The 26662-nt window shown below is 35.0% G+C and overlaps 3 protein-coding genes across 4 annotated transcripts; 2 read left to right on the top strand and 1 right to left on the bottom strand.

The window, feature by feature from the left end:
- The first annotated feature begins 242 nt into the window (after positions 1–242).
- Positions 243–8172, top strand: LOC106665295 (armadillo repeat-containing protein gudu-like). 2 transcript variants are annotated; one of them, XM_014391619.2, is made up of 11 exons: positions 243–436; positions 3796–4080; positions 4146–4292; positions 4348–4557; positions 4616–4864; positions 4930–5034; positions 5093–5317; positions 6200–6499; positions 7417–7605; positions 7665–7886; positions 7942–8172. In XM_014391619.2, the coding sequence occupies exons 2-11, from the start codon at positions 3820–3822 to the stop codon at positions 8146–8148; spliced, it is 2115 nt and encodes a 704-aa protein (XP_014247105.1). In that variant the 5' UTR covers positions 243–436; positions 3796–3819; the 3' UTR covers positions 8149–8172. The 2 variants fall into 2 exon arrangements, with proteins under 2 accessions (XP_014247105.1, XP_014247106.1); XM_014391620.1 differs by lacking the exon at positions 243–436 and having other exon boundaries at positions 3796–4094.
- Positions 8173–14449: 6277 nt separating this feature from the next.
- LOC106665194 (endocuticle structural glycoprotein SgAbd-2-like) lies at positions 14450–15180 on the top strand. Its single transcript, XM_014391453.2, has 3 exons — positions 14450–14545; positions 14625–14803; positions 14857–15180. The coding sequence occupies exons 1-3, from the start codon at positions 14480–14482 to the stop codon at positions 15131–15133; spliced, it is 522 nt and encodes a 173-aa protein (XP_014246939.1). The 5' UTR covers positions 14450–14479; the 3' UTR covers positions 15134–15180.
- A 4746-nt stretch (positions 15181–19926) lies between these two features.
- LOC106665265 (endocuticle structural glycoprotein SgAbd-2-like) lies at positions 19927–20637 on the bottom strand. Its single transcript, XM_014391588.2, has 3 exons — positions 20562–20637; positions 20304–20482; positions 19927–20250 (listed from the first exon to the last, which is right to left on the bottom strand). The coding sequence occupies exons 1-3, from the start codon at positions 20604–20606 to the stop codon at positions 19974–19976; spliced, it is 501 nt and encodes a 166-aa protein (XP_014247074.1). The 5' UTR covers positions 20607–20637; the 3' UTR covers positions 19927–19973.
- Positions 20638–26662: the final 6025 nt, after the last annotated feature.

The following is a 26662-nucleotide window of genomic DNA, read 5'->3' as shown; positions in this document are numbered from 1 at the left end:
CGTTGCCACAAATGACCCGCGTCACGCCGCCAACATCTAGCAACCTTAAATAATATTACCTTAAAGAAAATTTACGATTCCATAACCTTTACAAAATTATACAGAAATATGTTTTTTACGTAAAAATAACTTCCAAAATATAATAATAAAAATCAAACATTCCAAGGCAGTCTCGTCCAGATAGCAATTCCTTTTAATGCATTGTGAAAAATGCAAAATAACGCTGTTAAAACATATTTTAAATTCTTCACGTTCTTCATTTAATAATGGATTCATCTTTAGGAATTAATCGTTAGAAACTAGGAAAATAAACCGTTCTCGAAATTAACCAGACCATTTCAAACTTGTTCTTTCTCTTATCGCCAGCTGATTTTACTATAGTTGTGTAGGTTTTCTTTTTTCCTGATGAACCTTGATTCTAAACTCTTCAATAAAGGTAAGCACTGTATTACTCAAATAAGGCATGAAAAAATAAACAATCACCAAGAGCTTTACAATAAGTAGGTTTGATCCGAAACTTGTAACAAGAAGCATGAGTTAATTTAAACTTATCCGAGTTTATTATTGTTTTAACATGTTTGTCAAAAGAAATTTAAACACACAATTCAAATGATCATCGTGCTGTACTATTTAAATGTCATACAAATGTATATAAATAAAAAGAACAGCCTCCATTATAGAATCAGATGTTTTTTTTTATTAATCAGTGGATACCCTGATAAATGTTGACCTTCTCGTTTTTCTTCTGCTGTGGGTAGTTCTCTGATACCTACTTTTTCGAATATAGTTGAGATAATTTAGCAACTTCTCGGTTAGTGGGTTAGCAAAAATGACTATGTGTAACTATTTTCCCGCGTCATCAATGCATTTTAAAACCGTGCGTTTTCATACGTTTTGTACTTTTTTCGGTTGGGAACTGCATATTTTTAAAACCAACTTGGATGACCTTTTGCATCCAGTAAATATAAAGACAACGTTATCTCACTACGAATAAGAAAAGCGACTACACTTAGAAATAAAAGTTTAATTTGTTTGGCGGTTTTTAAAAGGACACATACAATTTAATCCACTTTATACACTTTTTTTTTTTATAAATAGGAAACTATTCTTGTCTATGATTCTGTACTTTATTGTCTACTGCTTTATTTTTGCAATATTTTATAATTTTTTGACTGAATCTTAGTTATCGTTTGTAGTCGGCCTTCCACGCGCTTTTTTGTCTTCTAGAGAAAAATGTCATTGTCTGAACTTGACCGACTACCTCTGGCATAGCTAACCCCACCATCATCTTCATATACTGCGTAGATTTCACCTTGTGGTTGAAGAGAAGAAGTTAAATTTAGAAAAAAAGCGTATGAACAAAATGAGGAAGACGAAACATCTCAAAATGACAAAGAATATTGACCTAATTAAATAATTACTTAAACAATTAAATAAATTGAAGTTTTCATCAAGAAGGTAGAACATTAATATGACATTTGAGACATTAAAGGAATATTAATTTTTCCTATAGCGTTTTCTTCCCTTTATCCCTATCATTATTATTATTATTTTTACGGTTTCTTTAAATTTATTGTTAGATTTCAATATGATCAAGTGATATTTCAAACATAAAACTAACACATGACGTGTATTACATTTTTCTATGTTAATTTACTGGATTGTCGTTCCTCTATTTAATAATACATCAGCGAGACAAAGAAAATAATAAAATAAGATCATGTTTTGGATGATTAATGATTATGATGAGAAATATCTCTACTGACCAAAGGAAATAACAAAACCCATGATTCTGGCTGGCGAATGATATAGTATATAATCTGATTTTATTATCAAATTATATAAGTTTGACTAAATAAAAAAGTAAGAAAACACAAATGAAAACATAACAAAATTTTGAATCAAATTGTTGAAATTGAGTTAACTCCTTGCCAGAGATTTGGCACCGTGTTTGCATTTTTATACACAACAGCAGTCCTTTCAATTTATAATAAACTATATTGTGGGCCGGGTCGTCCGAGAGGCTTTTGCGCGTCAAAAGCACGATTCGTAGATGCCCCCCCCCCCGAGAACCTGAGCCGGAAACAAGGAATCGTCCTTACGCGATTAAGAATAGGCCACACTCGGTTGACACACGGGCACCTGCTCTTGGGCCAAAGCCCGCGCAGGTGGCCCTTATGCAGGGAAAGGTTGCTCGATGTGTCTCACATACTGGGAACATGCCTTGAATCCCTACAGGGAGCGTGTAGGCATGCCATCCAATCTGAAGATGGTGCTCGAGCACTGCAGTGAGTTTCAGTCCCCTGGTCCGCTTTTTAGTGGAAATTGGGTTTATTTTATTGGATATAATATGTCTTATGTGTTGTGTGTCTATATGTTTTGTCTGAGTGGATGTATTTATTAGCGTGAATGGCGAGGGGTGAGGGTGAAATATAACGTCATCATCGCCCCTCGAACGTTGCGAGCGTATGAGTGTGTGTTCGGGGTCGATGACGGAATATTTATAAAAGTACTCCATTGACCCCAATCTAGATTAGTTTGAGTATAGGTCGGTGGAGGAATATCAAATACTCCACCGACCAAACGGAATGAGTGTATTGTATGGATGTATTTATGTGTATGGATGTATTTATTTGTATGAATGATGGTGTTTGAAAGTGTAAATGGAATATAGACATAGTTTGGGGCTGAAATGACCTAGATGTCGGAAGCTCCAGTTTAAAAAACAATAAACAAATTTAAAAAAATAAAAATAAACTATATTTTTTTACATATAGCGTTTGATCATGTTGACCTTTTTCGTAGATTTCTGTTCGAACAACGGTTCCGTTTTTATTAATAAATAATTCTTATTCAAAATTTTTAGCATTCTGACTTCATGTTTTATTTAAAATTATGCAAAGCGTCCTATTTTGGGAAGACGACCTCGATTTGAAACGTCTGATGCTGCACAATTTGCTTAAAAAGTTGAAATACAAATTATCTTATTATTACAGCTATATAATAAATTTAGCTACTGACTATTGCTTAAATGTAAACAACGAAATGAAGAAAATCTACAATCGAAACCATTATAAGTTTCATATGCACAGTTCATGATTAATGTGTCAAACTTCAGTGTGTAACTACATCGAAAATATAACAACATAGTTTTTCTTGACCTCTCTCCGATTTTCAGTAATAAGTTTGATATTATGCACAATAGACCAATATTGGTCGCGGTGTACAGTTCGTTAAGAAGCCGGCTTCTATAGAATCTAATCTAAAGTTGATATTTCTGATGTTACTTAAATTTCTTAAAATCGGAGATCCTTAAAAACAGGCCAATCTTCTACCCTTTTCACCCGATACTTCGCGTTTTTATTTTTAAAAATGTTATCACACCTGAAAAATTTAAACAATGATTGGAAGAATAGCAGTCCCAACCAACGGACGGCGGGATCGTCCCACATATTGATGTTTCTTGAAGCTCGGTTCTCAAGAAAGAACGGTAACAAGGAATTTTTTTCTTCTTTGTCGCAGATCTGGATCAATGCATTTGTAGAACATAGTTATTCAGAATTAATCTCAGATCTTCCCCAAACTGTGATGAACCGTAAATTTATATACGTGTATTCTTCGAGTATCAGTACGTATGAGTAGAAAAGAGAGATTTGCTTGGATGGGGTGTTTCTGGTCGAGGAAATGTGTAAGCCGTTTAGTTGGGAGAGATAATTAATATCCGAGAATGAAATCGTGTATAGGTTTTTAATCCATTTTGCCCAAATTTACAGTAAAGTTTATTTCTGTTGACAGAGGCAAATTTTTAATTTTTAAAAAATGGATGGTGAGGAAAGTATCGAAAACGTTGACGTTCATTTAGAAGAAGATGATTGGCAAGTGACAGACGATACGCCCTGGTACTTAAGAGGCCCGAAAGTGTTCAAAGTGCCCAGCTTACCATTTTCCGATGGAGATGTCAGTACAGATACCGACGCTCCGACGAGAAACTTGGCGAAATACCAGCTTAGGCAGGGTCCAAGTATGGTCAACCTGGGCCCAGACTACTGGCAAATCAGAAAACTCATGAAATTCATGAAAGTATAACATTTCACGTAAGTTATGCCCACTCTGGGAATCCGTAAATCAGACAAGGCGTGTTTTAGGCCGGTGATGAGTCGACCACGGTTGTTTCATTGGCCTGCCTGGCCGATTACGATTTGATGAAACCTGAAAATCAATATGCCATAGTTGACACAGGCGGCATCGAAATCCTCATAAACACCTTGGGGGTCCAGAGCATAAAATGTATCGTAAGTATTCATGTAAAGAAATGACATACAGAACAATTATAAACATATCTATCAGGTAGGTGCGTTGAGGACGATAAAAGAGCTGATCAAAAACAAAAATTTAGCAATTACACTGATCAACATGGGCATTCTCTGTGAGCTTATAGCTCTTCTTTGCCACTCAGAAAGCGACATTATTATTTTGACAGTTCAAATCATCGATGTTTTCGCTGAACAGAGAAAAACGAGAACCATCATAAGGAAATTAGACGGCATACCAATGCTCGTATGTTAAGCCTAAATCCATAAATAAAGACATAACTCCAAAACAATGCTGATTTCAGATGGAAATGGTTGACATCGACCAGAAGATTCTTTTTAACAGAAGAGATAGATGCCCAAAACACAAACGGCTTTGTTTGGAAATAGCTATAACTTCTGTACATGTTTTGACACAGCTCAGCAAGTCAAGAAAGGTCAGGTCTGTCTTGTATGAAAACGGCATACTCAAGGTTTTAAAAGGACTTCTGACCGCCAAAGAAGAAGAGCTAAGAATAAGTGGACTTAAAATGATAACTAACTGTGCATCTTTGGTAACATATTTGCTTACTACTCTTTAATATATCTATAATAAACTGTTGTTTTTTTTTAAAATAAGCCTGAGTTTAGAAAATCATTTGAAATAGACAAAACCCTGAAAACAGTGCTTAACCATTGGAAGGATCCTGAAAGGGAGGAGCTCGTATTAAGAATTATATTCAAGGTTTCTTAGTTTTTTTTTTTTTTTTTTTGTGAAAATTATAACATTTTTGATATTTTAGTGTAGCGTAAGCAAAATAGGAAGAAATCAAGTTGTTGAATTTGGCGCTTTGGAACGACTCGTGAATCTTGTCAAGTCCCCGGCTTCTTTGTCGAACCCGAAGACTTTCAAATACGCGGTCGGATGTGTCTATCGCCTTGGCGTCCATCCTGGTGTAAGAGATAAACTGAATTCGTATCAACTGATCCCAACGCTTATCAGGCTGCTAAGCTACGAGAAAGAAAGTGTAAGTAGATAAAAAAATCATGGCGAAATAGATACAGGACACACATCCACTATACGTTAACTTTAAGTATTTTGTAAAACATTTCAAAGTATAGTCAGCTTTAATCGATTGAGCACAATATAACCGAATAAATTATTAATGATCAAGCACCGCACGAGGTGTGCATAAAATTTGACGAAAGGGTACTTCAAACCAAACTGGTTTGACACTAGTGCAACTTCATTGCATTTTTTATCAGTTGCATTTTTTGTCTTCCAAAAATTAAGATTAAAATGCGCGGAATTAAGATTTTATACTGGAAAGAAGAGGTTCAAGTTTATGAAAACTGGTTTTTGGATACCTTAAACAGGAATTTAGAGATGAGATTAAATGCCATTTTTTATCGATTTTTTTTAGAAAATTGATTACAAAGTGTGAATGAGGTCAAATGAAGTTCATACAAAATTAATGCATCAATTGATTTTTTTTTAACGCTCCATTGCTCGTATACTTTTTGTCGGAATTTGACCTTTAAGGGATTTATTGACGGTCAAATGAAAGAGACTTTACCAGTTTAGCTAATTACCATAAAACAGCTTGACATTCCAGATGTAATCGTATAGTATATCGCAATATAAAATCTATTTAAGCTGTTCGAGTTTTAGTTGAACGTAATGTAGTCATGTAAATTTTACATGCTGTACCCTAATGGCAATTTGGCTTGTATTACTTTTTATTTGCTCAAAGTTTATAATCAATTTAACTTGATTTTGTATATTCTGTGGTAAATTTTACTTTAAAATCGTCTTATGTAACACATTCATCAAATTTTATACCGCCAGTAAATATATCACTACTGTTTCGGTGTGGTATATACAATTGAACATGAAAAAATATTTTCAGGTCCTCATATATATAACTGGTATATTATCTTTTATGACGTCATATCCATCAAATTGGAAGCTGGTGAAGGACAGCGGTGGTTTGGAGCCGTTGATGCATATGTTGCAGTACAAAGCAGAATCCAAGTTGATGAGTAATGTGGCAAGAATAATTGGCGACATAGCCCACGATCCTTCCATTATGAAAGAAATGACCAACATGGAGGTCCTGAGACTCCTTTGGTCTTTGTTAAACTCGAAATCACCGAGAGTGCAGGAGCAGGCTGCACGAGCTTTGGTTCCAGTTATAAAGCAAACACCTGTAAGTAATTTTAATATTTATTTATTACTGATTACTAATTTATACAAGCTCTGCCCGCACATCACTCACCTCGCGCTTTGGTACTGCGGGGTCAGACTTCGGTGTCATCCGTCCTACTGCCGAAGTTGGGCTCTAGGGGCTGACTACAGGCCATTTCAGCTCCTAGGTAATCTCAAATCCAAATATACTCACACATAAATACAGCCATTCCTGTGTACATCACATCCACTCAGAGGAGTGGAGAACATGATATTCCTCTATGACCCTTTAAATAGGTAACTAACCTAACTGAGAGTCGATGAATACTTAGGTGGCCTTCTTACATAAAGCCAAGGAACGACTTCCCTCCATTAGATGGGACTCATCGATCAATCTTTCTCTGATGCTAGAAATATATGCGGGCATTGACACAAGGCATTGGGTGAGGCTGACCCTTCTTCAACGGTCAGACCCTCCGAGGTCCACCTACCGACAGTGTTCTTGATACAGTAGAGCTTCTCTGTCGTCCCGGCTCTCCGAAGCTGACATTTTCTTTTAATTATGTTTTCAATGTATTAGATTATAATAATCTCTATATGTAGCCAAGGAATGGTACCCTTAAATTAAGCGGGAGAGCAGACATGCTGGACACTTACGCGGGCATTCCCCAAAACAAATGTCCGGTGACAACATGACCTATTCTTAATCCTGATCCTTAATCCTTAATCCTGACGTGGCTTATTCTTATGAGGTGAGAATGATCCTTTTTCTATGGTTCAGGACCTTCGAGGGCAACCTAACGACAATCTTGATAAATGGGAGTTTCTCCTGACGGCCTATCGACGTCACTTGCTTTTAATCTTGTTTTTGTTATAGATTTAGCATCGGAGAGCCCGATTACAGTGATCAGGTTTTTTAATTTATTTTTTTTCGTTTAGGATGCAGGTGAAGAGATTAGAAATTTATCAGGCGCGTTGGATATTATTATGGGCCTCCTGGATTCTGACGATTTGGGTGTTGTCGCAGGCGGTTGCGAGACCCTTGCCAAAGTCGCCATGAACCCTGAAAACCTCGGCATACTCACGCAAATGGGAATAGTTCCAAAAATCTGCGAGCTGGTCAACGTCGTCAGTTTCTTGGTTTGTTTAAAGCATAGAATCAAGTTTTAACATTTCCGGTTTTCTAGCAAAGCGACGTTCTGCGTGAAAGCCTCGGTGTGGTGATTGCCGGAGTGGCCAGCGATCCTAAAGACAGCTTCGAACTAGGAAGGCTCGGCTGCATAAAGCCCCTTGTACAGTTCTTAGGATCATCTAACATCCAAGTTGTCATTTCCGCAGCATATGCACTATGGAAACTTAGCTACGATCCCATCAACTGCATTTCGCTTCACCAAGCCGGTGTTGTGCCTGTAAGTGTAACCAATTTTATTTTTCTCAGCGTTTTCTTCAAACTTGAACTTTCAGTTCTTGATTCAATGCGTTAAATCGGAAAACAAATCATTGCAAGAAGCAGCAGGGGGATGCTTGTACAACATAAGGAACTTGGCCCACGACACGGAAGAAATGAAGTGCTTCACGTTGCAAGACAGAGCACGGACCATGTCCGAATTCAAAGCTAGAGAGTCAGTTTTCATACCTCGTCCCGCCTACCCCGATGACGTTGAGTATTAACAAAATTACATCGTCGTAAATTCATTGTCGTTTTATTTATTTTGAAGAGAAGGGTTAAGTGTTTAAAAAAGTAGTTAGCGTTATTTTCTGCTACTTCATTATTAGCATTTACCCCTATGTCAAATTATATAATTTTCATACACTGCGTTCATACAAGACATAAAAACCAATAGTTCAATGCTGTATGAGTCAGTTTTACGCATTTTCCGTTTGGCGTGAATTCATACTTGTTATTCAGGGATAAAAGCTATGAATAATTTTAGGTTTTACAACACGAAAGAGGTTTGGCTTGCCTCGAGGTATTAGTTCAAAAATAGTCGATTTTTCAGAATAAATAAGTATCCTTCTTCCATACATATTAATCTGCAACTGCTGTCTTTCTGTTAAACTGTGAAATCATTCATATATATTTCTGCGTAAAAAAGTCATAATTATTTCTTGATATTCTTTGTTTTTGTACGGTTGTGAATTAATATTCTCCTAAGCTCTGTTATATTTATCTATTGCCATGTTTTCACGTTATTATATTTTTAATCAGAAATCGTGAGATGCGGTCTGGTGTGATGTAGGTTTCAGAAAAACATTTTCTTTATCGTGCCAACGTTTCGATCTTTATTGAGATCATCTTCAGGGCCTGGGATTTACAAACATTGTTTACGTTTAACAAATACATTTAGGATGTAGAAAAGTGAATTTATACAATGCAAAATATATTTTTTATATTCAATGAAATATTTCTACTCGCTTAAAGTGTTTGTCTTCTGTGTAATTGTGCCATTCTTGCGTGTCGTGTTGAGAATCTTAATCTCACTGGCACTCTCAACACGACACGCAAGAACGGCACAATTACACAGAAGACAAACAGTTTGAGTGAGTAGAAATACTTTGATTGAATATAAAAAATATATTTTGCATGATATAGATGTATATAGAAAACCCACAACTACAGACACTATGATACCAGCGGATTCTTCCCACCCATGGTCCCAAAAGGCTGCTGGTTTCATTTGGCTCATAGACCGGATGTTAAAACTTCCGCTAACACCTGATAACTATAAAAAATAATTAAAAACTATTAAAACCTTAGCAAAAAACAACTGGTATCAAGAAATATTTATTGATAGGTTGCTAGTTAAAAGAATAAAAAAATTAACTTTAAACGAATCAACAATAGGACTCAGTCACCCCACCACAAATGAATCAGTAGATTTCCGTTGTTTGCCATACATTGGTGAATTAACGCAAAAAGTTAGTAAAATTTTTAAACAAGAAGGTTTTAGAATAGCTTTTAGAAGTACGGGTTCACTTAAAAACATCCTCTCAAAACCTAAAGACAAAGTAGACAACTTGGCAAAAAGTGTGGTTTACAACTCAATTGTAACGATTGTGATATTAAATATATAGGACAAAGCGGTAGAGAAATAAAAACAAGAGTAAAAGAACACTTGCCTAAATCGAGCAAATTTTCGGAATTTAAGGACCATCTAAAAGAAACAAAACATAATTTCAATTCAAATTTAAATACAAGAGTGTTACATAGTTTCAACAAAGGGAAAGAACTAGATTGGTTTGAGAAATTTGAAATTAAAAAATGTAAAATTGAACAATATAAATGCATTAATAATATAACAGATTTTGATCTACCTCCCATTGTAAATATGTACATAAATAATATCAAACATCCAAATAATTAATCTAATTATTTTAATTGTTATTATTTTTATAGTAATTTATAGTAATATTAAGTATTTATTATTCTAATATTTATTTGTGTTATAATTTCCGCGTTTCGCACGTTCGAATTGAGCGTCATTAAAAAAATCAGCTGATAATTGGAACGTCGCGTTGGCGGAGGTAACAGCGGTTCACTTTGGCAATTCATGTCGAGAGACGTGGTTGTAGAAGTCCTTCAACCTGATGATGAGCTAAAAGGCTCGAAATCCGGATCGTTGCAAAACAACTTACTGTGAGTAGGAACTATCCTTTTAAAAAGTATTGAACACCACACTCACTCCATTATTTATCATTTGTATCATTTCTATATATTTTGCATTGTATAAATTCACTTTTCCACATCCTAAATGTATTTGTTAAACGTAAACAATGTTTGTAAATCCTAGGCCCTGAAGATGATCTCAATAAAGATCGAAACGTTGGCACGATAAAGAAATGTTTTTCTGAAACCTACATCACACCTGACCGCATCTCACGATTTCTGAATAATTATCGATTAACGGTCACTAATCACCACACACGTTATTATATTTTGTTCATTTTTGAAATATTATTATATAGACAGACTGCCGTTTTTCTAATATCAACAGAAGCTTTCATTTTTTCCAATCGGTACTTTATTTTATGGATGTGTTCAGGCCGTCGTCCGATAGCACGACAGAGGGTGAAACAGGGCAAGTCGACATTCACATCTCTATTTCTGCAAATTCTGTCTTGTACAAATTAAACTAATAGCAATAAATGTAGGATTCCAAAGACTAAATGCTGGGTTTCGGCACCTTAAAATGCTATCATCAGGGCTTTCCCACGGATGAAGAAAGCGATTAACATGGAAAACTATTGTACAAAACTTTTGGGTTTAAGGCTATGATGCACATGGCCAGCATAATACATTTTGACGGTGAAAACATCATAGCAGTCCAACCGGAGGCCACTGGGTCGTCGCTTTCTCACCCATTAATTTTTAATCCTATGTACATAGTTTCCGTAAATAGCTGTAATGTTAGTTTCTAAATATATAAAAAACCAAGTTTTGTAAATATTCTCTGTGATCACAAAAGTACCTGAAAGAAATTGCTAGTCAGAACAAAAAATAAAATAGTTGGACCTTTAGTCATATGGATTTTTAGCGAGATGTCAGTTTTCATTATCTGCAGATCGATCGACGAACATCATATCTAAGAGCAATAATTCAAATGCGCAAAGCTTGTTTTTCCTTTGATTAACTTCATGTACAAAATTAATGCATAGGGTATGAAACTGGATGTTCCCAGTCATGTATACTAGGTTGCACCAGAGCGAAACCCTTTTCCGCTGAACCGACTAACTTTTTTTAAAATTAATTTTCTTTTTATCCAAGGTTTTTGGTTGAAATGAAAAATTCATAAGTTTTGCCGGGTTTTATTTTAGAATTTGGAACAAATTTGTCGTTGAAAAAAAACGACACATTTGCGTCTATTTTTTTAACATTTATTTATCGGATTGGTACAAAATTACTGTAGGCTTTGAAAATTTATTTATTTGGTGGTGCTTATCATGTAAACCAAGTTAAATACCCAAACCTAATTTATGGATTATGTATGGTGATTAGTGACCGTTAATCGATATTTATTTAGAAATCGTGAGATGCGGTCTGGTGTGATGTAGGTTTCAGAAAAACATTTTCTTTATCGTGCCAANTTATATATATTTTTATATATATTCAATCAAAGCATTTCTACTCACTCAAAGTATTTGTCTTCTGTGTAATTATGCCATTCTTGCGTGTCGTGTCGAGAGTGCCCGTGAGATTTTGCTATTTTGTGTTTATATACGTTGGATTTTGAAGGGGTGGGGAAGAATGTCGGTATAGAAAAGATATTTTTGTATAAGGCATCGGCTTCTTTGAGGTGAAAAGAGCCGACGAAGAGAAAAAATGTGTTGGTAATGGTTCCGTCAGATTTTCCTTTCAGGATTAGATAGATAAAAGAAAGGGATAAAATAGGAAAAGGAAACCTAAATTGTTGGGAAATTAGATTATGTGAAAAATATTTGATGTGTGGAATGTAATGTGATGATATAGATATGTTATCTGCCTTCATGGGTTATAATAAATACTTTTATCTGTTATCTTTTATAGGGGAACATTTTAGTTTATATTGAATTTTATTAGAATGAGGACCTGCAAAATTAAATATCTCCAAACTAGATTTTCGTCAAATTTATTTGTTATTTAAACTTGAACGATGTGCGGAGGGTCGAAAAAGGAAAGGCGTTACTGGCAAAACTAGGCATAGGTTATACCAGAACAACTCGCGGGCACCTTCTGCCCAGAAGACGAAGCGTTTGTTCGATAGCACGAATAAAATAACGGTCGAACCTTTCAATTGTAGAAAGCTTGACGTTTAGGCAATATTTTCATATATCGTCCGACCTGTGTGAATCTTGAAGTATAGTGGCGAGCAGAGTTCGCTGTTCAGGTACCTCAGGGCTATAGGGATTTTTAAATGTACATAGTGTTTATGTGTTTGTTTTGGTATGTGCTGTGTCTATATTGAATTTACGATAAAATATTAAAATGAATGTAATTTATTAGCTTGAATGGATGGGGGTGTTTAACTCCGTTCCGAGGTACTATCGAGTACTCTGCGAGAGTGAATATAGCGAGACTTTCATGTATGGGATGTTGTGTTTATTGTAATTTATTGGAAGAAATATCATTTATTGGCGTGAAAGGTTGATAGATAACTCCGTTCCGAGGAGTATCGAGTGCTCTAGGGTAGTGTATGACATCTGGACAGCAACAGTAAGTTATTTGCGAGAATGGACTGACTCCACTCCCGCCTCGAGCAATATCAAGTACTCTGGGAGACTCAGTGTGACTAGACTTCGATGTTTGAATATGGTAATGATGAATAAATATGTTTTATATGGTTTAGCCTATTCTGTAGATGACAACCTGCGGTACAAATGAGTGGCTAGTATTTTAGGAAAATTAATAGGATAATTTTCATAGAAAACCACAGTCTTAATAAGAAATCAAGATTTTTCAAACGGCTCCGAATGAAAAATATAGACAAGAAATACAAGTAAAACACGCAGAAAGCCAGCATGACCTCAGCTTTTTATCAACTCCTAAACGTCCCATATTATTCAAGAATTTATTGAACGAGGAAAACTGTGATATTAATTTTATATATTATTATTTTATATATTAATATTATCATACACACCCAAAAAACGAGGATCTGGGATAAAAGACATAAAAGATAAAACAAATGAACGTGAGAGGAGTTTTCCAGTTTTATTGTATAACCTGTACAATTTCGAACAATGCCACAGTACAACACATTGACTACCACTCTTTGTGACTTCAAAGATAATTTACTTAAAATTGATAAATGCGTATTGATATATTATCCAACCACACGTGGGATATCTTAATTTTGCAGTGTGAATGTATTTATTAGCGTGGGTGATGAGGTATGTCAGGCCTGTGACTGAATATCGAGTAGCTCACAGGCCCGCCAAATTAATTTAGGTAATTATATATTGTTGTGTGATGTGAGGGACAGGTCACCGCTATCAAGGTTGTAGTAATACTACTGAGATGCTGCGACCTCTCCAATATGAATGTATTTACTAGCGTGAATGTTTTGTGTAAATGGACGTGATGTCGAGGAATATCGAGTACTCCACAAGCCCGTCAAAAGGAAATTAGTCTAATGGATGAATGAAATTCTGTACATACAATATGAATGTATTTATTAGCACAAATGGAAGGAGTCGGTAGGATTATGACTATCCTACCGACTTTTTATTTAGTTATAGGGGCAGGACTTCAGTCGTGCACCTGTACTCTGAGCCCTGCTTACTTGTGTACTTTGCGCCGTGTCAAAGACTAAACCTTGCGGCTTGAAGTATTTTTAACAAACCACGTGTGGGATGTAGGAACGAGCAACAAGACATTCCTCTGTTAGTAGGAAACAAAATTAAAAGAAGAGATATAGTGAATGAGAAAGAGATGAAGTTGAAATGAAACAAAGAAGAGATGTGAGAATGTGAGAAGCTTATATACGTGAGGTGCCGGGAATGACCCTAGTAGATAGCCGGGCGGAAAAAGAAAAAAAACTATATTTCTATACGTTCAATGTCGCAGCGTGTCGTATAAGGTAAGGTAAAGTTACCTATAAGTTATAAAGTCTTAAGCCGCAGTCCAGCAACTACTTACATGAAGTACCAATAAATCCTATTATGGCTATGGTAAATAATGTAAACCTGGTTGATTGGTTCACTGTATATTTGGTCTAAAAAAGATATTGTGTATAGGCCATAAATAAAATATTCAATAAATATTGTATAATGTTATAATTATAACGTATTATTTATATGTACAATAAGTTGTGTAATGGGGAATTGTTCGTTAATAATTAAGTGAAAAACAAAAGAAATAATTCCTTTTATACCAATAATATGTATTTTCAAAACGTCGATTTATTCTTCTAAAATAATTGAATGTAGAATGTGGATAATTTTATAGATACGCTTAAAGACAAAAAAATTCTTTCCTCTGATCCTTGGCAATAAAACAAAAACTGGGTTTGGCGGCCGAGTATATATGCAAGCCCGAAACGGGAAGATGTCACAGTCTGGTCTCGGCAAGCAAACCAACATGAACTCTCTTGTAAGATGATTTTCACAAAGAAATCCATAATTAGAATAACGGTTTGAATTGTTTGAATGAATACTTTTTTTTTCATTAGTTGGTACTCTTCTGCATTATCGGAGTTGCTGTTGCTCAGCAATACCAACAGCAATATTACACTCCTGCAAGGTTGGTTCAGCCCGTTCTAACCGCAAACCTTGTCCAGACCAAGGCGAAACCTGTCGCCGTCCTCAGTCAGAACTCTAACTTTAACTTCGATGGAAACTTCAACTACGAGTAGGTGGATAAGTGATAATCGAACATTATCTCATTTCTAATTTCGATTTTAGCTTTCAGTCTGAAAACGGCATCAGCAGCCAGGTCGTAGGAAGCGTCAAACCTCTCGGACCCGACGAACAGGCCCAGGTCTTGCAGGGAAGCTACTCGTACACCGCCCCCGACGGTACACCCGTAACCACAAATTGGTTCGCTGACGAAACCGGATTCCACGCTTCAGGAGACCACCTCCCAACCCCTCCCCCAGTGCCAGAAGCGATCGCCAGGTCCCTCGATTTCCTCAGATCCGTCGAAGCATCCCGGCCACAAAACGTTCAAGCCAAATACTAATCGAGCTGTTCCTTGTATATTACATGTAATATAAAATTTAAACTTTATTGACAACGTTATTTCAAACACCTTCTTACGCTTCAAATATTTCAGTGCATGTACCTGAAATGTTGAGCCGACAGTATGATGTTCAAAGTTTAGTCAAGTTGTCGTAGTTGCTGTTGCTCAGCAATACCAACAACACTCCTGCAAGGTTGGTTCAGCTTGTTCTAACCGCAAACCATGAGTTGAGTATGATATTCAAAGTTTAGTTTTTTTGACCAATGTCTGATTGGCATTAGGTGCGGCAGCTGGACATTGCCAAGAGAAGGTGAACATGTAGCACTGCAATTCAAACTGTTGTGCAGGGGCTTTTAAGAAAGACCTAATGGTGTAGAAAGTAGTTAATTTAAATCACGATTAATCTGGATCTCGAAATTGTCTGAATGAAAAGCAAATTAAAATTTTTGGCAAGTTTTTGACGAACTTTATAATCGTCATCAGTGCAAAACATTTATAAAGATATCTGAATATTGACTTAGCTAAGTTTTTACTAAATACGTTGGAATTTCCTTGAAGACCGACTCAGTCCCAACATTGCCAAAGATAGATAGATAAATAAGATTATAGAGGAGCCGACCTCTGTACGAACTGCGAACCGCGACCAGTACTGGTTTATTGTGCATCTATCTCCATTTACCTGTTTACCAGACTCCAAAGCTTTCCCCTGTGCATCCTTCAGGCCCCGGCATTTCCTCTCCCGGGATTAGGAATCTCAGCTTACATAGGCCTTCGCACCAACGGAGGACTTGTTCCGCTGTTTATTCTTCTTTTTGCCAAATATCTGCACAGGTTTGTTTCTACCACTCCTTGTCTATACATATGCCTCCGGAGTCTGCAGTGTCCAGTTAGCAGTTCAACTACTAGTCTTGGTACATTCTACATTTAGTAGTCCTGCCGTTAATTTCTGTGATGGTCTTTTGATAAACTTTTTCGCATCATCTGTCCCGGGCTACATTCTCATTGAGTGGAGGACTATCCATTGTGTAATGAATCCGCGTTTTTGGCAGTTTGGTAATTCAAAAAAGGTTTCAGGACCAATAGGTGATCTCATTGAATTTTCCTTGGCCATATATCGACCTCTTCGTTGACCCTCTCCCTTGTGTGCCCTCGCACCTAGAAAAGGGTGAATATTTTATTTTTCCCAAAGGCAGACAGAGGTCGAATGCAGTCCCAAACGACTCTGGACTTTACCCGCTATGCGCTATTGGTTGTCCGAGTAAATGGCTATTCTTCTAATGACAGTTCCCAGCCTTTTTATTTCCCTGAAACAGTGTTCAATAGCCGCACTTTGCGCTTGAAAGACGATAGCATATTGTCCAAGCCTCATATGAATTCTAGTCCTTGGTTTATTTTCGTAAATGCTAGCTCTTGACCCATATTGGGTTTAGGAGCCATCTGTGAAAAAGATATAGTCGGCATTAACTGAGATCCCTTTCTCCCAGTCTGCTATGCAAGGTATTTTTTGTGCTATATTAGCAATTTTTGTTGAAAACTGATTTTAGGGGTCATGGCATCAGTCGGCATCCTCAAACTTCTGTCTTGCTGAAGCCCCCCTCGAAGCTTTAGTTGCTCCCTGTTATGTGAGTAGGCTATTGGAGCCTGTCCCCGTGCATTAGCTGACGAATTGGCTCTGGCCTCTCCCTGCATTAAGATGTGTAGTGGTGGTAGATTGAGAAGGTTTTACATTGCCAAGGATTGTAACAGTATCGCCAACAACCGACAGGCCCACGTCTTGCTACACGTACACCGCCTCCGATAGTTCACCACAAACTGGTACGCAGGCGAAACCGAAGACGAAAGCAGAAACAATTGAAAACAAGCTTGGCAGATAACAATTGAATTTGTTTTTTCATAGGAACCATAACGAGATACAGATAATTCGTGAGTAAAAAAGTGGCAAATACTTTAACACTTTAAATAATCATTTTAAACTTTTTGTAAACGCCTGTGAACTAAGTTATTTCCTCTATGATATGACTAGATCAATTTTTTTGTCGCATATGATGGAAAATATATTTATACCAAACATACTATATAATAGGCTCTCATTAAAGGCCGGAAGGAGTTGAGGGTATAATCAGTGTTGGGCAAAAATTAGTCGTGCCTAATGATTAATTATTGATCACTCAGACCGTTAGTCATGACTAGTAATTAAATACGAGGCATGACTAATTTAGTCACAATATAGTTAGTCATGACTAAATTTCGATAAATCATGTTCAAATGGGTGCTAAAAAAATGAAAAATACACAACTTCATCACTTTTAAAAAATTTTCTAACAAAATTAACAACAAAAAAACGAAAATCCTTCAACATCTTATTTAACAAAATCAATCTTCCAATTATAAGTAAAACTACGTCGTAATGAAAAGCTAAAAAATAATGATAATAATAAAATAAATCCTAGAAAAAGCTACACTTTGTAAATCAAATATGTTTACATAACCGATAAATGGAAAAAATATTTCTTTGAATTAAAATTTATTCCACCTGAAAGGTGAGATTTCTACATTATTTGGAAAATACACCATCTAGGGGTCTTGGTTGTAATAAAATAGACATGAAGAATAATTATGTAACTTTGGTTTTCGTTTATGAAAACACTTTTTGAAGGTTGGCCTTGAGCACGACTTTCATCTCAAAATTTTTATCCGGAGTCTGTTCGATTTTGGTAAGTTGGTCATTGTAGCCAGAGTTGGGCGAAATCTAACTCATTCAATCATGATTAATAATTTTGATTGAAGTTTAATCATGATGGAATTAGTCATGAGTAAATTAATCATTGTATGATTTAGTCATACCTCATGATAGAATTAATCGTGACTAAATCATATAATGAATAATTTACTCATGACTAATTCAACCATGATTAAGAATTTTGATTGATGTTTAATCATGATTGAATTAGTCATGATTAAATTAATCATTGTATGATTTAGTCATACCTCATGATAGAATTAATCGTGACTAAATCATATAATGAATAATTTACTCATGACTAATTCAACCATGATTAAGAATTTTGATTGATGTTTAATCATGATTGAATTAGTCATGATTGAATTAATCATTGTGTGATTTAGTCATACCTCATGATAGAATTAATCATGACTAAATCATATAATGAATAATTTACTCATGACTATTTCAATCATGATTAAATTTCAATCAAAATTCTTAATCATGATTGAATTAGTTAGATTTTGCCCAACTGGTATACAGTATCGGATACCAGTTGGGCAAAATCTTAATCATGATTGAATTAGTTACATTCTGCCCAACTGGTATACAGTATCGGATACGTACGAAAGCTAAAGATTTTAGCTATAACCGCTTTTTATTTTAACTACTTGTTCAGTAGGCCAATAGGAAAACGTCGTTAAGGGTCAAGAGTTGTTTCCTCAATTTTTCTAATGTAGTATGATAACTATAAATATAACACATACCGTAGACACAAAAATTATATGGAAAGATTAAAGCAAATGAAAGAGATCGGAAAATCATGTGTTTTAATAAAAATATTTAATTATGAAAAACAAAATCGTGTTAAAATGGATCAGACCAAATTTCCTTAATTCTGAGGTAAGAGTAAAATTAGGTACTCAAATTCCGGTGTTTTAATTAATTTTCTTTCAAAATATCATAACTAAATAATTTTTGCATAAAAAAATGAATTAATGATCTTTTTAATGCGGTTTACATTAAAATAAATATATTGTAACTAATATAACGATAAAAATCCATATAATGCATATATTTGAAATATCAAATATCAGTATCAACCCCTATGCAAATGCTTTTTCCGAGTGTTTTAATCATAAAGAGAAAATGTATTTCTACTCGTTTCATTATTGAATTATGTACTCATTAATTTTATTATTGAACTTTTTCCTTTTCACCTCTCCTTGTATTTTTATGATATATGTATGTGTATTTTCTACATTAAGTAAAAAAAGGGAAACAATTACAAAATTTATTAATTTATAGAAGAAAAAAAACAACTAATGATTTGTTTGATATATGTATATCTTACTAATTTTTTTTTTTTTTGGCGTTATGAACTATGCATATTAGCCATGTGACAATTCATATATGTGTGTTCAAATTTGGGGGGGGGGTTATTGTGAAAAAAGGGCCAGAGGCGACGGTGGGAATCGAACCCACGACCGCGGCTTGAGAGTCTCTCATGCTAACCACTCGGCTACCGCGGTTCCCCTACTAAATTGTTATGTTAAAAAATTCAATTGTTTACGTTTTATGTAAATTATAAATTTATAACTAATTGTATTAACAACCCCTCTGATTGTCGTTGTCCATTCATGTCTGTTTAACTGTCTAATGTACTTAAATACATCAGATATAACGACGGTTGAATAAGTGCGGTCTGCACGGTACTGTATACCCTCAACCCCTTGCTGCCTTTAATTATGTAGTATGTTTAGTATTGGTACGTTTTCCATCAGATGCGAAAAAAAAGTTGATCTCATATCATAGATGACGTAAATCTAGTTTACAGCAACTAAATATTGGAATTTAAGAAAAGTTAATAATGAATTTAAAATTATTACTTTCGACAGAAGAAACAGTCTTTGTCTTCTCTTGGCAAAGCCCAACTGAACCGATTCATGACAAGGAGGTATTCTTAAAAACAAATGAATTTTGAATGTCATATTCTGTTTGGTTGAATATTTCATGTATATGTGCTGATTTTTTTAGGAATAAGAAGAGGTATTTGAAATAACGTTGTAAATAAAGTTTACGTTTTATATTACATGTAATATACAAGGAACAGCTTGATTAGTATTTGGCTTGAACGTTTTGTGGCCGGGATGCTTCGACGGATCTGAGGAAATCGAGGGACCTGGCGATCGCTTCTGGTACTGGGGGAGGGGTTGGGAGGTGGTCTCCTGAAGCGTGGAATCCGGTTTCGTCAGCGTACCAATTTGTGGTTACGGGTGTACCGTCGGGGGCGGTGTACGAGTAGCTTCCCTGCAAGACCTGGGCCTGTTCGTCGGGTCCGAGAGGTTTGACGCTTCCTACGACTTGGCTGCTGATGCCGTTTTCGGACTGAAAGCTAAAATCGAAATTAGAAATGAGATAATGTTCGATTAGCACTTATCCACCTACTCGTAGTTGAAGTTTCCATCGAAGTTAAAGTTAGAGTTCTGACTTAGGACGGCGACAGGTTTCGCCTTGGTCTGGACAAGGTTTGCGGTTAGAACGGGCTGAACCAACCTTGCAGGAGTGTAATATTGCTGTTGGTATTGCTGAGCAACAGCAACTCCGACAATGCAGAAGAGTACCAACTAAAGAAAAAAAAAGTATTCATTCAAACAATTCAAACCATTATTGTAATTATGGATTTCTTTGTCAAAACCATCTTACAAGAGAGTTCATGTTGGTTTGCTTGCCGAGACCAGACTGTGACATCTTCTCGTTTCGGGCTTGAATATATACTCGGCCGCCTAACCCAGTTTTTTGTTTTATTTCTGAGGATCAGTGGGAAGGAAAAAAAAGAGTAACCGGCGAATGGGGATGGCACCGGTCAAGCCACATTAACCTCGCATTCCGTACGTCCCCTCTAGCCATTTGCCAATAACCTCGTGAGTAAAAAATAATGATCTCTCTGTATGTATAAAACATCAGATTTTCTTTGTTTAGATTGGAGGAAGAGTATAATGCCATAGGGAGCGGGTTTCACGCCAGCAAAACCTGTTTTTTTAGATAGTTTATTCCTCCAACGTTTAGTCCCATTGCCCATTAACACTATGTAACATCTCTTCGAGTAAAATGCCAAATTTCTTCTTATTCTTAGCAATATTTCAACAAGCTTAAATATACGAATGCAAGTATCTTGTACTTAATACAACGTATTTTGATGTGAGGTAGTTAAAATGTAATCAAATTCAAAGAAAAATACTTTATAAGTCAAGGATCTTCATTTATAACTGGTTATAAAAGTTCTTAAACCTCCTGCTCTTTTTGACTCCTAAAATATCCTAATGCAATTATAAAAATATAATATTTCAAAGCATGATTCTTATTAGTCGAAAAGTTTATTTTTAATTATTTAACAAAGACAATATAGGACTACAGATGATATTTTGTAATGGATCCACTGGATTTACTGAATACACAGGTAATTTTATACATAATTTTACTAATAACAAAATCTTTTAAATTAATTAAGGTTTTGGTTGAAATAAAAAGTCAGTGTCACAAGCGGGATTCGAACCCACGACCTTCGGCTAAATAGGCCGCTGCTCTACCACTTGAGCTATCGTGACTTCGATCTGCTCGGACACCAACTTCTCATCTCAAACTCACCTATCGAATTTTCTCTCCTTTTTGCCATTTTTCAAACTTTTTATCTCGACCAATACCTTTCATAAATATTAATTAATTGAAAAATTTTAATTGGTCAATAGGACCACGAACTGTAATGGATTTAATAAACATATATTATAGGTCTTTGTATGTAAGGTCTTGGTTGAGATAAAAAAGTCAGTACCACGAACAGGATTCGAACCCATACTGGAATGTGTACTTATTTTCAGAAATTTCAGCTATTTTTCCAGCGAGGATGAAGAATTATTTTAACCAACTACTGTCTACATGAGGGAATATTTGTGCCCGGTTAAAAGAGTATATTTCAGATTGACTGTCATTCATTCAACCGAATTACTGCTCCTCTTCCTTCCAAGTAGGAAAATTATTATTATATATTATAATCACTAGTATTCATGGTCCGCTTGACCAATTAATATTTTTGAATTAATTAAGGTATTGGTTGAGATAAAAAAGTCAATGTCACGGGCGGGATTCGAACCCACGCCCTTCGGCTAAATACGCCGCTGCTCTACCATTTGAGCTATCGTGACTTCGATCCACTCGGACACTAACTTCCCATCTCAACCCCACCATTTGAATTTTCCCTTTTTTTTGCCACTTTTCAAATGCCGTGTAATCTTTTTGATTCTCGGCGACAAATGAAATGGCCACGGAGAACTTTAGTGAAGTATACTTCATTTTGCCAATTACATTTTATTAGGTTTCGTGTCCGCTTGACCAATAAATTCTTTTTAATTAATTAAAATTTTGGTTGAGATATAATAATGTTAATTCAAGCCATCAACGTGCAATGCCACTATCCATTATATTTAGTGATCTGATTGACCGAATTAGTTCTTTCGATTAATTATTCTTTGTATTGGTTCAAATGAATGGAGGATCGAAGTCATAGCTCAAGTGGTAGAGAGTGGCGCATTTAGCCGAAGGTCGTGGGTTCGAATCCCGCTAGTGACACTGACTTTTTTATCTCAACCAAAACCTTAATAAATTGAAAAGAATTTATTTGGTCAAGCGGACCACGAAACCTAATAAAACGTAGTAACAAAATGTTCACAATTATGTTCTAACCGGGGGACGCTTCATTCACGAGTCGTCCTTAAATCGCTCGTTAAAAATGTATTGAGAAAAATATGGGTCGTAAGATTTCTGGTGAGAGGTGAACTAGTTAACACAGTTTATAAATCTGTCCCAAAATTAAAAATTACAAGAAAAAAAAGAATAATTATGTTTTGCATGTGCAATCAGATCAAATTGATACATCTACATATAATTTACACTCACTGATTGCTATGAAACTTAATTTAATATGATAAATTCAGCTAATACTCACAAAAAGTAGAAATTTTATACTTTCGTAATCCAAATAGGGTTAGACTGATTGTAAATTATTCAGAAATTCAGGAATAATAATAAATACGCTATATACAATTGTTATATTTTTTGACAATAAATTGATTATTGAATATAAACCAACTGATTGGCCAGACTGGGCAGTTGACATCTAAAATGTCTTCAATTCCAGACGAGTAAAAGTTCAAGGGTTTAAACTGAGCCCGTAGCAAAACTAGAAATCTCATAATTCTTAAAATATAATCCGTAGGTTGGTATTAAAAACGAAATATGTTATCACATAGAATGAATGATGACATCGAATTAATTTTCTTTTTCCATCAAATGGCATGTTGTCGTTTAGGGCAAGACAGTGAATAATTCCTAGAAAATACTATCAGTTTTAATATAATTTTTCGAATTTTTCCAGGCAGTTTTCTAGTTGATATTTTTTAAATAATCTTAATAATTAATTGAATTCACTAGTTTCGTGGTCCGCTTGACCAATTAATATGTTACAATTAATTAAGGTTTTTTAGTTGAGATAAAAAAGTCAGTGTCACGAGTGGGATTTTTGATTTGTGACTTTTTTATCTCAACTAAACACCTTAATTAATTGTAATTTAATATTTAATTTTAGTAAAAGAATAAAATTTTTTGTAAAACACTATGTTAGTAGAAATAGTTTATGTTCAAAACATGCGTTGTCTAGATATAATTACATAGCATTTAGTAGTTACTTCACCAATAAAAAAAAAATAGATTGTAAAAATTGGCAATCTTCACAGGTAAAATAAAGGTGTATCTTTTTGTATTTGGTCGTGTTTTTCAAACATAAAATAAATTCATTTCATAAATTAAAATTGACTTGAATTTTTTTTATTGAAGTATTGTTCTCTAGCTATGAAATACCTAAAATTGTAGAAATGGTTTGAAAGGTTCAGAACATTTTCTAGTAGCAAAACTAGCCGGAACTTCATGAGGATTTATAGAACAAGTGTACTGTTGGTGGTACAAAAGCGTTAGCGTGTAGAAATTGCTAAGGTTCAAATGGTCTTGATTTTCGAGAAAAATTATAGGCGTTTATACCGGGCACTGCCCTCTTAACTTTCATATGAAGAATATGGGGAGAGCAGGGACAGAAACATGCCGACTCTCTCAGGAGGAACCAGAGACATCGGCACGTCCTTTCTGAATGTGAATCATACGGTACAGCCAATTTGGTAGGATATTTCTCACACCAAAATAAATCCACGAAAAGCACCAAGGAAAGTGTTTATATTAGTCTTATAAGAAAAACCATAATTTCTATAATTTATGAGATAACAACGATTGTCATAATTCTATCAACCCTCAACCCTTAACAAAAAAAGGTTCAAATAAGACATTGACTGCATAAAAATACAATTGATAACGTAGCTACTTAGTTATTAGTTAGTTAGCTAAAATTTAAAGAATGGTTTTACATATTTTGTTTACCAACCAAAGTTACCAAAGTGTTATGAGATCAGAGGTCTTCCCTAATGTATCTTCTCGATCTAGGACGTCCTAGGCTCTCAAAATGAAAACCAAAATGGCACTTTCTGGAACTAACCAACTAACCATTTGTGCGACTGTGAAAGGGAATCTCATTTATCCTTCTTTGTAAATGTAAACTTTTGGACTACAAGCGAGCGTTTCTACAGCGATCAATCATTACTGAAAGAGCATACTAGCAAATATTTGTCCGAAAATCTGTGATAAGTGTATTTTTGAATACTTATTTATTTATGTGTATGAACATTAATGTAGGTTGGTTTAAATGAGCGTATGTAAGTAGGTTTGCGTATATTTTAACTAAATGATAATAATAATCTCTAATATGAAAATATTGAGATCTCCTTATCCTATTGGCCTTCAATTATAAATAATAAAGCTAGGAAATTAGAGATAAAGCCGTGTAGGTAAAAACAATCAACTGGTTTTCTGATGTTGAGCTTTTGGCTGTCAATTTAATGTATTATGTTCTAAAAAATCAACACAAAGAACAATAAAAATTACATTTAAATTGAAAATAATCTCAATAATAATGCTAGGATATAATGGCATGAAGGTAAAAACACCAACTTGTTTTTAGTTGTCGAACTTTGGGCTGTATTTGATGCCCTCCTCAGAACTCTTATTTAATTAAGCGCATTTTCTGAATTGCAGGTTACATATGTGTTAAATTATATTGATTATTCAACTAACTTACTCAAATACAGCCAAAAGCTCGACATTAAAAAAATATTTTTTTTACCTACATGGCTACATCTTTGATTTTTTAGTTTTATTATTGAGAGAGCCATGAAGGTAAAAACACCAACTTGTTTTCAGTTGTCGAACTTTGGGCTGTATTTGATGCCCTCCTCAGAACTCTATTTAATTAAGCGCATTTTCTTAATTGCAGGTTACATATGTGTAAAATTATGATTATTCAGCTAACTTACTCATATACAGCCAAAAGCTCGACATCAAAAAACAGTTTTTTAAAATCTTCATGGCTTCATCTCTGATTTCCTAGTTTTATTATTGAGAGAGCCATGAAGGTAAAAACCTACTAGTTTTCTGATGTAAAAGTTGTTAAATAGGTCCGTATAAAATTTTGATCTCATTTGAATAAACCTCGTAAGAAATGACCAATTATCGTTTAACTCGTTGATGAGGAATTCTTCAATTTTTGTAAATTGTCAATGATCAACATTTATAATTAGAAACCGACAGATGTTCACGCTTAACAGCTCTTTAAGCGGGTGTCATCCTTTTATAGTAATGGGATTTTACAAACGAAGGGGCAGAAGTCGCAGACGAGAAAGTAATTTTGAAAGTAAATTCGGTGGGTGTCCTTGCGTACGTCAGTTTCGTAGTGGTCCAGGAACCGTACAAAATGAGCCGTTACGATTCTTCCTCCAAGTCGTGAATTACTTTGCCTTTGAGCTATTAATTTTTATAATAATTTACAAAAAAATGGATGTGGATGCCGGATATGCTATAAATAAAGAAAGTTCTACCTACCTCATCCCGTTCAGAACCACAATAACGCTACTGACAGAAATAAAATATGAAGATTATTACTATAATATATTTACGTTTTAGTAGTCAAATGACAAAGTTACTTCTTTCAAATAATTATTAAAAATAAATAATAAATATACATAAAATGTTATGTAAGTTCTTGGTTGAGATGGGTTCGAATCCTGCTCGTGGTACTGAGTTTTTTTATCTCAACCAAGAACTTACATACAAAGTACTATACTATACATATGTTTATTAATCCATTACAGTTCGTGGTCCGATTGACCAATTAACATTTTTCAATTAATTAATCTTTATGAAAGGTATTGGTTGAGATATGCCATTGAAAAATGGCAAAAAGGAGGGAAAATTCAAAAGGTGGGGTTGAGATGAGAAGTTAGTGTCCGAGCGGTTCGAAGTCACAACAGCTCAAGTGGTAAAGTAGTGGAGTATTTAGCCGAAGGTCGTCGGTTCAAATCCCGCTCATGACACTGACTTTTTTATCTCGACCAATACCTTTCATAAAGATTAATTAATTGATATATGTTTATATTTTCTATATCAAAAGATTTTTTCTTAAATAGATATGACAAAATAAGTTTATTAAAGTTTCATTTACAATTCCGTATGTTCAACACATTAAAAATAATTTCACAGTTACTTTTTGCTTGTTTTAATTTTGAAAGCGCGCGCGCGCACACACACGCACACACACACACACACACACACACACACTCTCTCTCTCTCACACACACACACACAGAAGTAAGTAG

Source organism: Cimex lectularius, unplaced genomic scaffold (genome assembly GCF_000648675.2).
Source record: "Cimex lectularius strain Harlan isolate CLEC.00 unplaced genomic scaffold, Clec_2.1 scaffold186, whole genome shotgun sequence".
Taxonomy (NCBI): Eukaryota; Metazoa; Arthropoda; class Insecta; order Hemiptera; family Cimicidae; genus Cimex; species Cimex lectularius.
This window is presented reverse-complemented; position numbering and strand designations above follow the sequence as displayed.

Excerpts from the sequence above, each read along its gene's own strand:
- LOC106665295 (XM_014391619.2), top strand. The coding sequence starts at position 3,820 with ATGGATGGTGAGGAAAGTATCGAAAACGTTGACGTTCATTTAGAAGAA. Across the intron at positions 4,293-4,347 it reads TCCAGAGCATAAAATGTATC|GTAGGTGCGTTGAGGACGAT; the intron begins GTAAGTATTCAT and ends CATATCTATCAG. Across the intron at positions 4,865-4,929 it reads TAACTAACTGTGCATCTTTG|CCTGAGTTTAGAAAATCATT; the intron begins GTAACATATTTG and ends TTTTAAAATAAG.
- LOC106665265 (XM_014391588.2), bottom strand. The coding sequence starts at position 20,606 with ATGTCACAGTCTGGTCTCGGCAAGCAAACCAACATGAACTCTCTT. Across the intron at positions 20,483-20,561 it reads AAACCAACATGAACTCTCTT|TTGGTACTCTTCTGCATTGT; the intron begins GTAAGATGGTTT and ends TTTTTTCTTTAG. Across the intron at positions 20,251-20,303 it reads GATGGAAACTTCAACTACGA|CTTTCAGTCCGAAAACGGCA; the intron begins GTAGGTGGATAA and ends TTTCGATTTTAG.
- LOC106665194 (XM_014391453.2), top strand. The coding sequence starts at position 14,480 with ATGCAAGCCCGAAACGGGAAGATGTCACAGTCTGGTCTCGGCAAGCAA. Across the intron at positions 14,546-14,624 it reads AAACCAACATGAACTCTCTT|TTGGTACTCTTCTGCATTAT; the intron begins GTAAGATGATTT and ends TTTTTTCATTAG. Across the intron at positions 14,804-14,856 it reads GATGGAAACTTCAACTACGA|CTTTCAGTCTGAAAACGGCA; the intron begins GTAGGTGGATAA and ends TTTCGATTTTAG.